This window comes from Cynoglossus semilaevis, chromosome 9 (assembly GCF_000523025.1).
Source record: "Cynoglossus semilaevis isolate Cse_v1.0 chromosome 9, Cse_v1.0, whole genome shotgun sequence".
Lineage (NCBI taxonomy): Eukaryota > Metazoa > Chordata > Actinopteri > Pleuronectiformes > Cynoglossidae > Cynoglossus > Cynoglossus semilaevis.
In genome coordinates, this window is record NC_024315.1 from 10,390,728 (window position 1) to 10,406,508 (window position 15,781).

Sequence of the window (15,781 nt, forward strand, 5' to 3'; positions counted from 1 at the left end):
TTTACCAGGCCTCTAACATTTGATGTTTGCACTTACTTTAAATTGGTTCTTTTACATGGATTGAAAAACCTGATCGAATAGTTCAAGCAGTGATATAATGATAAAACTTGTAAAGACCGTTGGTAACGCCTATGAGATATGTCTTCACATGCTAATTAAGTTTTTAGGACATAATATGAACGATCAAATCTTACTTTCATTTGTAAAGTACTCTACTGTATATCTTTGGGCAATATTGTTTACACCAGGGGTAGGCAAAAAAGAAAATAAATAAATTAAAGAACCACTCAAATCTCTATACAATTACCCTTGATGTATCAGCCAATCTGTGTCCTGATGTCTATGATCTTCACTGGAAGCCATCTCTTCTTTGATGAATTATTGTTTTCTGTGGAAAAAAAGTCAATACCACAGAATGTGAGCTCAGAAACTCCAACAATTGTGTGAACCTAGTATTATCAGAATCTCATCCAAAAATGTAAAGCCCTACATTATAAAGACAATTGCGTCTCGTGAAAAATATGGGTTTATAATCAGTTTCTTGTTGGGTTTTTTTGTTGTTGTTTTTTTTTTTTGTAGAATGTCTTGGGTTAGATAGCAGAGTGACGTTCATAAGCATCAAAAGATAATTTGTAACAGAACAGCTAATGTGTAGCAGCACATTCTCTTTACCATGTGTTATTAAAGCTTTAAAAACAGTTTTACGACATAGTATCATGCCACATTGAGGATAAAAGAGATATCTAAAATAACAAGAATCAAGTAATACATTGAAGAGAATAAAGTTTCTGAGAGTGAAGTCATCATTTCAATTCAATTCAATCAATTAATCCTATAATAGTTTTTATTCCTTTGCAGGTAACAGGCAGACACATTTGTAATAAGAAGTTGATCAGTGCAGAAGGTAACTGTTATAAGGTAGTAAACTCGAGTACATGCACATGTAGGGTGAACATGCAAACTCAACCCTTTTCCAAAAGCAAACCAAACTCATTATATAAATAAAATGAACAAGTGGCTAATTTAAAATTGAATTAGTAATTGAATTTATTCATATGGTGTTGATGAAAGTAAAAATACAAACTTGGTTTTATTAGCATTTTTTTATTTACAGTGCACAGGTCATTTATTTTAAAACACAATTTTATACAGCATATACACTAATTGGTCCCTGCTCCATCAGTTTTGTAGTCCTTAGGCTGAAACCTCCTAGACTCCTATTCTAGACGATTCCACCTTCCTCAAGGTATTTTCTTGCCCTTTAAATAATATCTCTATGACGCCTGATCAGCCACGTATCGCCACGTTTTCGCGCAGGCGCAGTACAGCCGCGGTTGTGTTCCGGGCTCAGTGTACACAGTGTAAAGATATCGTAATTGTATGCAGCGTTCCTCGCGATTCACATTTTCCTTACACTAAACACAGAGAGGAGAGACTGGAGGGTTTCGAAAGAAGAAGAGTCGCTTTGAGTCGGGAAAGATGAATTTCTTCAGAGGAGTGATGGGCGGACAGGCAACCGGGCCGCAGCCGACAGGAGCCGAGACGGTAAGACAGCACACCGGCTAGCTGCTATTTCACCGTAGTGTATGCCTTAAATCAGGGCTAACTTTTACTAAATAAAATGCTTAGAATATTAATTCAAATATTTTTAGAACAATACCTCTACAATTTAAAACACATAGCCCTATTGGATTAACATCGATCTAGTTGTCGGGCTAAGAAGCTAGCATAGCACAGCTGTCAGTCCGCAGCAGTTTCTGTCAATGATCTTGTTCGTCCCTGTTCTCTACGTGGAGCTGCAATCAGCTGGAATGTGGGGGGCGTAAACGGTCAGTTTGTTAAACAGTTTGTTATCTGTTTACAGTAACAACATTAACGATATTAACCTTCCTCTTGTGTTAGCCTTCTGGTATCATACATGTTAACGGGTCGGTTTTGACCCATGTATTAAATCAGCTATAAAACACACTAAAAACAACAATCTTTCATCCAATTTGTTTCTCATCTCGTGTTTACCTTGTTTGGCTTCCTTATCCATGAACATGTTGGTTTTAATACTTTTGGTGTGGGCCTCTGGGGCTTTTTTTTTGTCTGTATACCCCTCGATTTCAATTTGGAAAGAAAATTGTAAAATGAACCTCAAGAGAATCATATTAATAAATAAAAGGTTGTTATTTTACCTGAGTGTTACTGAGGGGTTTAGAACACATATATAGCAAACTTGTCAGATCTCGCTCTGGTCTCTCTGTTGTCAAATCTGAGGACTCTTGATATCAATTCAAATGTCTGAAGTGACATTGTTGCCCGGAAAATATTTCTGCCTGTCGATGTGCCCCATAGAATATCAGTGGCCTTATTACAGGATCTGTACACTCCAGCATAAGAACACCAATTAAATCATCCAGGTATTCCTCATCAATGTCTTCCCACATGTCCCATGGACATTTTTGGAGGGTTTCTATTGGACAACTCATTTTCTGGTCAATGCACACTAATCAAAGAACAATTTTACTGTTGTCACAAAAATATTCCTTAAAAAGATTAATCAGTACATTTGCTTTCATACACTTTAAGAAGCTGAATCACCCAGGAGCACTTAATGTGACAAAAAATTACATATATGAATGCTCTCTTTGTCAGACTAGCAATGATCATAATTTTTTTTAAGCCTTTAGTTTAACAAATGTTTCATTTGTTTGTTTCCAACCCCTCTTCTTTAATCAGAGCCCATGGGTAGTTGATCTTTTGCACCATGCATTGAGGTTTATTGCTAGACTCTTATGCAGAAAACATGCACCATATATTCTGCTGTACAGGAAAATAATCAACCCTTCATCTTCTCTTCATAGATCCAAAAACTGTGTGACAGGGTGGCCTCGTCCACACTTTTAGAAGATCGTAGAGATGCCGTCCGGGCACTGAAATCCCTCTCTAAGGTAAATAAATAATAATAACAAATAGAATATCCTTGACTTTCTACATTTATTCCTGCAGTCAGGACAGTTGTTCTTCTTTTTGTCATAGAGTACATTATGTTTAGTATTTCTGAAAAACAAATTGAAAAATGATCTAAATTTCATATTTTATAATTTTACTAGTGTTCCCATAGTGTTTGTTGTTTGGTGGTGGTAAAGCTGATGTGGAAGTGAGTGTTCAATACTGGTAATGAAAATTCTATTTTAGAGCAAAAAACATTTTTTACATTAGTTTATTTTTATTATTTTTCAAATGCGGCTCATTAAACTGAACAGATCAGTAAAGACTGCTTTTTTTGCCTGTATTTATTTTAAATCTAGAAATATCGCATGGAAGTTGGAACACAGGCAATGGACCACTTGATTCACATACTCCAAACTGACAGGTATGCTGTTATTGATGTGTTTTTCTGTGGTGCGTTATGTATTTAAATCCGTTACAATAAAGGTCATTTTGAAGTATTTTTGAAGTGTGTGTTTTTGTTTTCTGTAATGAAACAGGTCGGACTCTGAAATCCTTGGCTATGCCTTAGACACGCTTTACTACATCATCTGCAATGATGAAGAAGAAGAACAAGGTATTCTCCTCACATGATAATATTCCCCCAGAACTGTTATTAATTGGTAACATATGTGATTACTTGTCTGTTATAAATCCCATTACCTGACTTAGCCGTGATTCCGTTAGCATGCAGACACCGGTATGCCCTTGTGTGTATCATGATCGTGAGGACTTCATGTAAAGATTCTCGTCTCTTTTTGTTTCTCTTCCATGTTTTAACACTACAGATGAATCAGAAGGTAAAACTCTTTGTCTGTGCATGATGCCACGTTTCCTTTTCTGGCGCTTCATCACGAGAATCTGCACATTCATTCTCACTTTTTTCTTACTTTAGTTGAACACGTGCTTGTTTGTTTTTTTTAAACCAAAACAAGAGAGAATGAACAGCTGTGTCTATACTTTTAGAAAACTAACTTCACTAAGTGGTGAAGTGATCGGCAGGAGTGTGGGTAGTAACACAAATGCTTTACTAATACCATCACATTTTCAGCTTTGTTCCAGTGTCACCGTTGTTGCTCACATTGTAAATGCACTTGTTTTTTTAGTTGGCTGAATTCTTTTGTTTGATACATCTTGTGGTGCAGACATTTACATTAAAATTCCCATTTTTACTGTGTTGTTGTTAACAGTAGAACATTACCCTCTTTTTAATAGATGACCACTTTTAACCAGTTGTTATGAGAGAACCAACTGACTCCCTCACCACAGAGAAGTCGTTTTGTTGCAGTTTTTTTTTTCAACTGATTTTAACTTCATTCACAGATGAAAATTCCCAGAAACAGGCAGATGATTTGGGCATCAAGTTTACAGAACAGTTCATTCAGGACCCTGAGCACGTGACCCTTCTGCTCAGTCTGTTGGAGGTACTGTAGTGTTTCTTAGATGATGAAGAGGCATTTGTTTGAAACACGTGTTCCTAAATTGTTGTCTAATGTATTCATGTGTTGTACTTTTTTTTTTAGGAGTTTGATTTTCATGTGCGTTGGCCAGGAGTAAAGCTGCTGACTGCCCTCCTGAAGAATCAAGGTGTCCAAGTTCAGGGTGTCATTTTAGTCAGCCCCATGGGTGAGTGTGCCAGACTGGTTTTGTTCTGACCTCTTTCACTATTCAAGCGTTTTTATTTTTTATTATTTTCGACATATTTCTTGCTGTAAACCTTAATGTTGCTTGTTACAGGTGTTTCCAGATTAATGGACCTGTTAGCCGACTCTAGAGAAGTAATCCGGAATGATGTGAGAAGCTTTATTTTGTTGTTTACCAGAAATATAAAATCTTTGGAGATTTGGAGAACCAACTAAAACCCAAGGTGACTCACTATTTTCCATTTCCCATCAGGGGCTGCTACTGCTTCAGCAGCTGACTAAAGGCAATGCTTCAATTCAAAAAATTGTTGCGTTTGAAAATGCATTTGAGCGTCTCCTAGATATCATCTCCGAAGAAGGCAGCAGTGATGGAGGTACAATTCAGATCCATTCCTCTGAACACAGAAGGAGTACTGTTTTATTCTCTGACCCTGTCCCATCTTCTCAATGTATGAAGGTATTGTGGTAGAGGACTGTTTGCTGCTGCTACTAAACCTGCTAAAGAACAACAGCTCCAATCAGAATTTCTTCAAGGAGGGCTCTTACATCCAGAGAATGAAGCCGTGGTTTGAGGTGGGTGACGATAACTCTGGCTGGTCTGCACAAAAGGTCACCAACCTCCATCTCATGCTCCAGGTAAGGCGGCGTGCTGTCGTATGGACTGGGTGCTGTGTCATAATGTCTGTTACTGTTGTTGAATCTCCAGCCTAACTGATTAATGAGCTCTTTCTTTTCCCAGCTGGTGAGGGTGATGGTGTCTCCAGTCAATTCTCCTGGAGCTACATCCAGTTGTCAGAAGTCCATGTACCAGTGTGGCCTCCTGCAGCAGTTGTGTACCATCCTCATGGCCACTGGTGTACCTGCTGACATCCTCACAGAGGTAAACTGAACAAAAAAGCTGCATAAACTTGAATTAACCTTTTTTAAGGTCATTTTTCATGAATCTTGATTAATTTATGTCTTTCAGACCATCAACACTGTTTCAGAAGTCATCAGGGGCTCGCAGATCAACCAGGACTACTTTGCCTCTGTTAATGCACCTTCAAATCCCCCAAGGTAAACACTATTATTCATATTATCTAATCCTGCATATGTGAATATAATGTGTTCATGTTAATGGGGAGACTCTTCTGTGGGTTATTGTATTCAGTCCTGGACTGATCAGTCTATAAATTGTCAGTATATCTTTGGGGAATCATATTGATACTACTGATTTTTTTTCTTTCCACAGACCAGCTATCGTTGTGCTCCTCATGTCCATGGTGAATGAGAGACAACCATTTGTACTGCGTTGTGCCGTCCTCTACTGTTTTCAGTGTTTTCTCTACAAAAACCAAAAAGGCCAAGGGGAGATAGTGGCAACACTGCTGCCTTCCACCATTGATGGTGAGTGAAAATGAGTTAAAACCTTGATAAATTTAGCAACAATTGTTTTAACCCTTTCCATTTTAACAAAATATTAAAAGTATTACTTATTTGACAGAATAATCCTCCTTTTCTTTCAGATGGTTCAGATAACACATGTTACAAAACCTGTTTAATGCTGATAAAATGCCCACCAAACATATTGGAATATACCATTACAATAGTTATAATAGCTAAGTTTTAAATATTAGTTTTTCATATTTTTCTTTACATTTTTCCATATCAATAACACTTGACAGGTGTGAAAACACGTGTGAAACATCCACTTGCTGTCATTGATCTTTCTATTCCAGCAATATATGGATGTTTCCATACTGTAGTGGTTAGCACGCAAAAGGTCCTAGATTCAAGTCCCAGAGGAACCACATACTTGTTACAATTTCCCCAGTGTGGGATCAATTCATTTCTAATTATTACTATTTACAGTTTTAATGTTAACACCATCATCAGAAAGTATTTTAAAATATTTAGTCAGGTATTTCTATTTTCTAGCAGTGGTGGCTTAGTGGTTAAGGAAGTGGACTTGGGTTTGGAAGGTTTTAGGTTCAAGTCCACCAGCTGCCAAGTCACCACTGAGGTGCTCTGAGCATGACACCGTCTCCACACACGGCTCCCCGGGCGCTCAAAGCTGCCCACCGTTCACTATGGTGATGGGTCACAGTTGGTTGTGTGCAGTGGTGTGCTGTGTCACAATGACAAGGAGTTCACTTTCCTTCCTTTTAAAGCACGGCTGTTGATTGACTTGTTTTTTGTTTCTTTTGCAGCCAACTCTATCTCAGCAGGCCAGCTGCTGTGTGGAGGCCTGTTCTCAGTCGACTCTCTGTCCAACTGGTGTGCGGCCGTGGCCCTGGCTCACGCCCTGCAGGACAACCTCACTCAGAAGGAACAGCTGCTGAGGGTCCAACTGGCCACCAGTCTGGGAAAACCCCCCGTGTCTCTGTTGCAGCAGTGCACCAACATCCTCTCCCAGGTAGGAAATTTAAACACATATTCTGCAGAATTAGAGGAGATGCAGACTGGATCACTTTTCATGGACTGACTGTTTTTAGGTAGCATAGTTTTGTGTGAAATACATATGTTGTAACTGTCAACAGCAGTAAATAGAACAGTCTCGCATTATTATGGTTTTACAGGGAGATAAGATCGTCCGGCGGGTGAGTAAAGTGTGTATATACCTCATATATATATGTGTGTGTGTGTGTTTTGAGTGTTTGGGGCGGCACATGTCCGGGTTATTTTGGCTTGGCATCTTTAAATGGGGTCTTGGTGACCCATGTGTTGGGGGATCTTGCTTCCCTTTAACTCTTCACTACCCGTCTTTGTAACAGTTCTGTGCCTACGACCCAATTCTTTCTCATTAGTGCCACAAGGGTGAACCCTATCCCCATATTCCCCTATCCCCTTGTTCTCACTTTTACTGACGAGGTGTAAAGAAAACTACATGTGGAGACAAAGAGACTGTTAAGTGAAACAGTATGTGGCAGTTGACTCTTCTACAAACTGCTTTTAGAACGTTATTTTTGCAGAAGCTTTAGACCTTTTCTCTCAACACTTTACTATTGTAGGGTTTTCTCTAATATGATTATTAAAATCTTACCAATTCAGCCCCTTCACTCTCCCTGGGTTGTCTTTTTTCAGATTTCTTGCCTTTTATTGATGATTCATAAGTAGGGATGGTTTGATCTGATACTCAGAATAAAAAAACAACAACTTTAGCTCGTCTGATCCGATACCTAAGCCCTCAACTTTGTGTGACATGATGTAAACAGGGACATCACCTCAGCAACGGCAGCACATGGAATGTTGGAGGAGAAAATAAGGTATCGGATGATATTAGTGTTTACAGATTATCCAGGTTGCTGTATCGATATCGGACATGAAAATGTTCTATTGAGTGATTCATTCATAATGGACCAAAAAACAACATTAGACAGAAGGTTTATATCCTATCTAAATATGCAATTGAAGTGAAATCCATAGTTTGGTCATTTACCTTAGATGTGACCTATTTTATTTCGAAATCAGATTTTTTTGTTGATTAAAAACAGGTTTTTGTGCCCAGTCTTTTAACAAGTTGTGTAAAATATCAAAAACTCAAACATATTGGGGAGCATCAGTAATAATAATATTCCAAACATAAGTGAGTAAATCATATGTGCTTTCTTTGGGAATTGAACCCAGGCCTTTCTGCTTTTAAGGCAGACCTGCTAACCACTTCACTATGGAGCTAACTCTCAGTAGCCGTAACGTGGAAGACAACAAGTGTCTAGATTGTTGAGTTAGCTCAACTTTTTCAATTGTCAGCAAGTATAGTCATAATTGTAAACAAAAATGAAGATATCAAAACTGGGATGTGACCCAGAACTAAAATTACCAGTACATTTGTTTTGTTTTTAACAAATAAAAATAAGTTGAATTTTTTTTTCTTGTTTTTTTGGCCTTTACCAAATTCAAAATTTGGGGTTGACCTAGCCAAACTCTCCCACTGTCATGGACTGTTCTGTTATGTTCAATCACTGAAGGCTGCCCCGTTAATCTGTAATAGACACAGTTGAAGTCCTAAACTAAACTTAAACTTAAACTTATGCTCCTGCTTCCACACTGGTTTTTGCTGCCCCGTTAATCTGTAATAGACACAGTAGAAGTCCTGCTTCCACACTGGTTTTTGAATCCCGTTATTTTTGGACTCTGATATTGATTGGTGTTGAATAACGAAGACTAGCTTGCAGCAGTGACCTTCCTGGTTCATCTCTTGTATCAATGCAGAAAGTACCAGTCTGTGACGACTGTGACATAACGTGTTTTACTACTGGCACTTCGTGTAGTTTTCAGTACATAGGGATGAGAAACAGTTTCTGTAGTAACGGCTTGTCGCACAAGTTCGTTTGACGATCTTCTTTATTTGTTTTATCTTTCCGTCGCGTTTGGAGACGAAATCTGAAAAGGTGATTTCATAAGTTTTTGCTGCTGCTAAACTCTACAGCCAGGCTGTTTTTGCTCAGTGGAGACAGTTTCCCTGTGTTTCACTTGAGAACTTCGCTGCTTAAAGCATGTTGTGCATTTGATGTAAATGCACCAGCTTGTTATTGTGTACAGATTAAACTCAACTCTTCACTGGTTTCATCTGTACAGATTTCTTTTAAATTATTATTATTATTTTGAATGGTCTTGTCGTTTCCTGCTGTTCCTACAAAGACGAGTTTTCTGCAGATGTCCTTTTCTTCTGTAAAGCCGATGGATAATCAAGCTGAGGTTTTGCTTCCAATAGATAATCTCGTATAGTTTGCACAGCTAATTTTTTTAGAAGGTCATTTTATAGCTTTGCTTTGCATGTGTTTCAAACGTTTTTCAATCTGCAATTTTAAAATGCTTTGATACAAGCCTAGTTGAGGTGTTTCTGAGAGTTTACTACAGAAATTATTTTTTCTCTTCATTGTTAAAAAACTGCATGGCTAATAATGATTTTCTTTAAACATACTGACTGCATTCATTTAACGGCTTGTTTGTTAAGACACTAATAATTTCATTTGTCAAGTGGGTAATGTCATTTACACAGTTTTCTCCTCTTCACTTAAATACAGTTTAAATTTCTTTTCTTCCTTTTTAAATTTTCATCTGAATGGCACAGTTTCTCTGGTAATCATTTTTAACAAACGAAATAATTGGTTCTTTATCAGCAATTTATTTTAAAAATGTCTGAATTTAATGTGTTACAGCAGGAAAAAAAAATTGAATCCGCAATTAGCATCAAAATGTTAAATTTATATGAGCTGAAGTTGTTGAATATAAATACAGGCGTAACAACAAAACATCAGAAGTGTCTGACTTACACAAAAAACAAACAAACAATAAAGTGCCCTCTGCTGGCCATTCGGTTTTGTAATTCAAAGGTTACTGTTAACTGTATTTGGGCTGAAGATGAATCATTTGCAGGATGGAATTCCATTGCAAATGGTTATTGCATTTGCAGTTTGTTTATTACGGCTTCTTCTGTGTGCAAATTAAAAATGTTCTACACATATTTTTCTAAATTTGAATTAAAATATAGATCTTATATTAATAAAATATATTCTTAGCTTAAGTATTTTTTTTTTATATTGTGTTGTAATTTCCGAGGCCATCGTTGACATGTGTTGTCTTTGTCTTGTGTTGTGCAGGGCAGTAAAGTACAGACGAGGGTGGGCCTCCTCATGCTGCTGTGTACTTGGATCAGCAACTGCCCCATCGCTGTCACACACTTCCTACACAATCAAGAAAATGTTCCTTTTGTATCCTTGACCATTAATTGTGGCTATAAGTATTTCAAACCTGCTGTTTTATAGTGCAAGTTCATTTTAGTGCAAATCCTAAATAAAATACAAACCGTTGGTATACTGCAGTGATCATCAACTGGCGGCCTGTGGGCCAAATATAGCCCACTCAATCCGTCCTAAAACTAACTAATAATATTGTTAGACAAAAATGTGATTTGTATTTCATTATATAGTCGTCCCTCACTGTATCAGGGTTCGGCTGTCGCACCCTCAGTGCATCGCAGGTTTTCTTCATATTTTAAATGTATTTTTGTATTCTGGATTTTTTTGCTCTGTGTTTTTGCTGTGTATATAAAAAAAAATTTTTGCTCTGTGTTTTTGCTGTGTATAAAAAAAATTACATTTTCTTTTACACATACATACAGAGTAATGCAAGAAATGCGTTTTTTGCCACATTTCACGCCCTACGATGCCTCCTAAATGGTTCGTAAAGGGTTAATATATATACGTAAATAATATAATAACTATCACATCTCTATTTTGTGTGTTTTTTTAGGGGCCACTGCATTTGCATGTTGGCCCCCAAGGAGTCTGTCCAGAAAAATCCTGGCTCTCCGATAAATTGAGTTGCTGACCCCTGGTATACTGTATGTGCCCGCCCACTTTTCTTACTGCCAGAGGTTGGTTTTACACCTCATTCCTTTCTTCCCACCGTCCCTACCTTTTGCAATCTTTGACCTGTTGATGCTGTAGCTGACGGCTCAGATCTCAGAGAACCTGGGAGAAGATGAGAGGCTGGTCCAGGGCCTGTGCGCTCTGCTCCTCGGCATCTGCATCTGTTACAACGACAACTCACTGGAGAACTACACAAGGTAAGTGTCAGAGGTTGACGACATTAGAGTGAACTTATAACCGTGTTTTCATTCACCACTGTGTGTGTGTGTGTTAAGGGAACAGGTTGGATCAGAACTCTAACACACGTCCGTGCAGTGGGTTTTTTTTTTCTAAGACCTTGTGTTTTCTGCAGGGAGAAGCTAAAGCAGCTGATTGAGAAGCGCATTGGAAAAGAGAACTTTGTAGAGAAACTGTGCTTCATCAACAAACATGAGCTGTACTCCCGGGCAGCCCAGAAGCCACAGCCTGTCTTTCCATCTCCAGAGCAGATGTTGTTCGACCACGAGTTCACCAAATTGGTCAAAGACCTCGAGGGTTCGTCAGAGACTTTTGTGTTTTATGTGACTTTCATTAAAACAGTTTTTTAACGCCCACCCATCTGTTCTGTGAAGGTGTAATAACCAAAACGGTTCACAAGTCCAGTGAGGAGGAGAAAAAGGAAGAAGAGGTGAAGAAGACGTTGGAGCAGCATGACAACATTGTTACTCAGTACAAAGAACTGATCAGAGAACAGGTAAACGAACCAAATCCACTGGTGTTTTTATAAAAATACTGCACAGTTGTCTCTGTATTTGTTCTTCCAGAAAATTGTTGTCACATTTCTAAAAATGCATTAAAAAAATTCTTAATTTCATGAACATTGAACTGGGACAATACATTACCACAAGGTGGCACATTAAATAATGGTTTCCACCCATGGTTTTAAGTCTGTTTACAATACAACAATATTATAAACTGTAGAATTATTTTTTTTGAATTTTTTTTTCTTTATTGTGCCAAAAAGATTTGTAAAACACGTTCAATTTTTACACAGTCTCGATTCCTGAATCTGTTAGATGTTAGTTTGCTGTTGATGAATGAATGTTGATGAATTCTTCTTCTTTAAATCTTCAGGATTCTCAGCTCCAGGAGCTCAAGGAGCAGGTGGCCACCTTGTCGTCTCAGAATGAGCAGATGCAGACTACAGTCACACAGCAACTGGCCCAGATTCAGCAGCACAAAGACCAGTACAACATCCTCAAGTTAAAAATAGGTCTGTTCAGTGCACAGCCGGTTGTTGTGTCCTTAAAAAACAGAAATGTTTCAAGAAACAGCAACTTTCATCCCAAAGCCTAAAAAACACTCAGAAACAGTTTTTAATAAGTTGGACATGGACCTGATTTAATTATTTAGACAAATAAAGTGAAGAAGAGACCTCTTTTTCCTGGATGTCATCTAAGCCTAGACCTCCTGGTACTGTTTCACGTCAGTGGAACACACAGGTTACAAAAGCTGCATGGTTGTTAGGAACATCTTGGCTGACATCATGATTGTATGACATGCGTCTCTACTGTGTTTCAGGTAAAGACAACCAGAGTCAGTCAGGCAGCCAGGGAGACGGCTCTCAGGTGAATGGACTCCAGACAGAGGAGCTGACACAGCTCAAAGAGGAGCTGGAGGAGCTGCGGCAGCAACACGCGCTCCTGCAGACACAACTGGCCGACAAAGACGCAATCGTCAACACACTGGTTCGTAACCTCTGCCAAAAAAAACCTGTTACACAAATAATGTTTAATTGTTTGCTTTGATAAGTCTTTGAATGATAAATGACTTCAGACACGTGACTTTACAAAAGAAGGTGCAGCCTGACAAACATCAGACTACTTTACGTTCAGACTACTGTATGTGGGAAACACCTGTATATCTTTTCAATTTATCTCGTTCTTCATGTAGTTTTATTTTAAAGGCAAAATAACAAAACAATTCCATCCTCTCTGTCCATGTGCAGAGGTCAGAGGTGACAGCCACAACAGACAGTTCGGTGGAAGGATCTGAAAACACAGGACTGCTCAAGGTGAGAATCATTAACTTTGTTTTGACGTGCTTTCATAAGAAATGTTTCAATTCTGCTCTAGTGTGATTTCCTCTGATGAGAACTGACCCAGGATCAGCTGCAGAGTTAACCAGATTTCATTTGGTTTTCAACTCCTGGTCTGTGCAGGAGCTGGAGGCTTTGAGGAGTCAGATTCAGACTCAGTCTTCAGAAATCAACCAGCTGAAGACAGAGAAACAGGACCTTCTCAGAAAAGTGGAATCTGGAGTAAGTATACGAGTCCAAATTCTAACCAGAACATCGATGGATACAGATGTTGAATAAGAAACCTTTTCATTTTGTTTCCTTCAGTTCACAGACTCAGCTCCCACCAGTGACGACACATTAGATTCAGCCAAGATGGCAGAACTGGAGAGCAGACTGGCAGCACAGACGAGTGACGCAGAGCGACTCAAGGTGTGAATTCAGTTTTGTGCGTGTTGATGTTAACGTGTCAGTGTTATATGTCGTTCTTCTCCGATTTGTATGAAAATACCAACATTTCTTACTGTGGTTCAAAAGAGACCAACGTGAGATCAGGATTGTTTAAAGTCTGGGTTTTAATGGACGTATATTACTTTCATAGATGTTGTTCATTTATTTAAATGTGAAAACTAAACTAAATAAAACCTATAATGTATGCATGTGGGTGTGGAAAAAAACATTTGCAGACTGTGTGAATACTGTTACTAATACTAATACTGTGAGTACTGTTGTACTTTACTAGATAATTTTAGTCTGTGGAGTGAAAATTTTGTCCTTCAGTTCTAAAATTGATGACTTTTGACGAAACATTTTGACGTTTTTTTTTTTCAATGTGACCCAAACACACCTTTTGACGAAACATTTTGACGTTTTTTGTTTTTGTTGTACCATGTTGCTACATTTCTGTGAAATATAGAAACCAACCTCATTAGATCAGTCATCATGCCTTCTGTCCTTGCATTTCAGGAGGAGACTGAGAGCCTATTGCAGAGCCGGACAGAGCTTGAACATCAGTTGGCGTCGGCCAACAGCACCGTGGCCATTCTGCAGACTGAGAAGTCAAAGCTGCAAACCGAGGTTCAGGAGTCCAAGAAGGAGCAGGACGACCTGCTGATGCTGCTGGCTGACCAGGACCAGAAGATTCACAACCTGAGACAGAGACTCAAAGACCTGGGAGAAATGGTACACACAGCAAGTGTATTTAAATTATTATTTAAATTTACAAGGCAGTTCAGGAGAAGACGATACGAGTTTAACAGTCCCAGCTTACACAGTCGGCTTTTTATAAAGTTTATTTGGGTTTTTTCCAGGACAGGGTGTCTGTAGACATTACAGTGGTAATTTTGTTATTTTTTATTTTATAAAAAAAATCTATATTTTGAAATATCAGTCATTAAAAGCCTTTCCAATGTTTATTTAGTTGTACGTAGATCAAAGAGATGATTTGTATTTTCATCCTTTTGTCGCAAATGCACGTTTTACAACAGGTGGAAGATGAAGACGACCTTGATGCTAGGGACCAAACGGATGATGACGATGAAGAGGATGAAGATGAGGACTAAAGGAAAGAAAAACACTGAAAGAGGAAGAAGAAGGATTGGATGGAAATATCTTTGCTAGTGGGCAGAGAGAGACTTTACGTAAAAACATGGTCAGAAACTCGCAACTTGGACTTGTGTATAATAAAGGGGTTTGTTTTCCCGTCCAGAATCTTCATTTGTCCTCACTTGGTCACATCACATCTCAATTATTAGGTTTTACTCTTTGTGATGAGTTCTTCATTCTTCATTCTTCAGTGACAGCTAACACACGTCTGGTCAGTGCACTCAGGAGGAGTTGGAATTCACCTGTCATGTTTTTGGCAGCTTTTCTTTGCATAGTTTATGTTCACTGACAAATTAAACAAGATTTATTTGGTGCAATTAGTGAAGAGGATTTTCTTTTTAAATGTAGCAACAAATACCACAAAGATAAGTCTGAATATCGTGTCATTATTACCATGTAATGAAAAGATGCCTGCTCGTCCTCGGACAGACTTTTCCCACACATGGGAATGAGCTGCGACGTGTCATTGTGCTGTACCTGGAATTCACCTGCCTGTCATGCCTGAGTCAGTTTGGATTTGCGATATTTCATCCATTAACCCCCAACTGCTCTGCAATATGCTGCAAAACGCTGAGAGAAAAGATGTAAAGACTCGAAATGAATATTTTTGCAACTTGTTGTCCAGCTTTTAGCTTCTGTATGATACTGTGTAACTTAACCATTTATGAGCCACGTGGAAATAAAGAATCCATCACTCTGTATGCTTGTATGGACAAATAATTGTAGATAAATTAAATTTTACTAAACTTAGAGGGTTTGGGTTTTTTTTTTGTCTCCTTCACTCTATTTGTTTATTTTTTTCACAGGGAGTGAGTTTTAGCTCAGAGAACTGCATTTTAATTTGTCACATGTAGAGAAAAGGTTTGGGGTTGGTACTTGAACAAGATTTACTGTTTATTTAAAAATAAATACTCAAAAGAAAGTCAGGTCCAAACAAATATGGATAGTACATGAATTAAAATGCACAACTGACTTGGTTTTACATTTCAACTTGTCTGGGGTTTTCAGGAAACCAAGCCCTAAAAGTAAAAAAAAAAAAGAAAAAAACGTTGTGTGATGACTTCCTGTCCAGCAACATATTTATCAGCGTTTTACTGATAAAAGTAACGCGTTTCTTCTGTGACGCGTATTGGATCTGCATATTATTC

The 15,781-nt window shown here is 38.3% G+C and overlaps 1 protein-coding gene across 4 annotated transcripts; it reads left to right on the top strand.

Annotated features, from left to right (window-relative positions):
- The first annotated feature begins 1,292 nt into the window (after positions 1–1,292).
- uso1 (USO1 vesicle transport factor) lies at positions 1,293–15,383 on the top strand. 4 transcript variants are annotated; one of them, XM_008317137.3, is made up of 26 exons: positions 1,293–1,545; positions 2,850–2,936; positions 3,297–3,361; positions 3,477–3,553; positions 3,765–3,776; positions 4,300–4,400; positions 4,500–4,602; positions 4,714–4,769; positions 4,873–4,993; positions 5,077–5,255; positions 5,359–5,499; positions 5,587–5,675; positions 5,851–6,005; positions 6,809–7,014; positions 7,178–7,198; positions 10,202–10,312; positions 11,051–11,169; positions 11,325–11,506; positions 11,584–11,705; positions 12,086–12,224; positions 12,533–12,699; positions 12,960–13,025; positions 13,173–13,271; positions 13,356–13,460; positions 13,995–14,210; positions 14,516–15,383. In XM_008317137.3, the coding sequence occupies exons 1-26, from the start codon at positions 1,480–1,482 to the stop codon at positions 14,588–14,590; spliced, it is 2,880 nt and encodes a 959-aa protein (XP_008315359.1). In that variant the 5' UTR covers positions 1,293–1,479; the 3' UTR covers positions 14,591–15,383. The 4 variants fall into 4 exon arrangements, with proteins under 4 accessions (XP_008315359.1, XP_008315360.1, XP_008315361.1 ...); XM_008317138.3 differs by lacking the exon at positions 3,765–3,776; XM_008317139.3 differs by lacking the exon at positions 7,178–7,198 and having other exon boundaries at positions 1,294–1,545.
- The last annotated feature ends 398 nt before the right edge of the window (positions 15,384–15,781 follow it).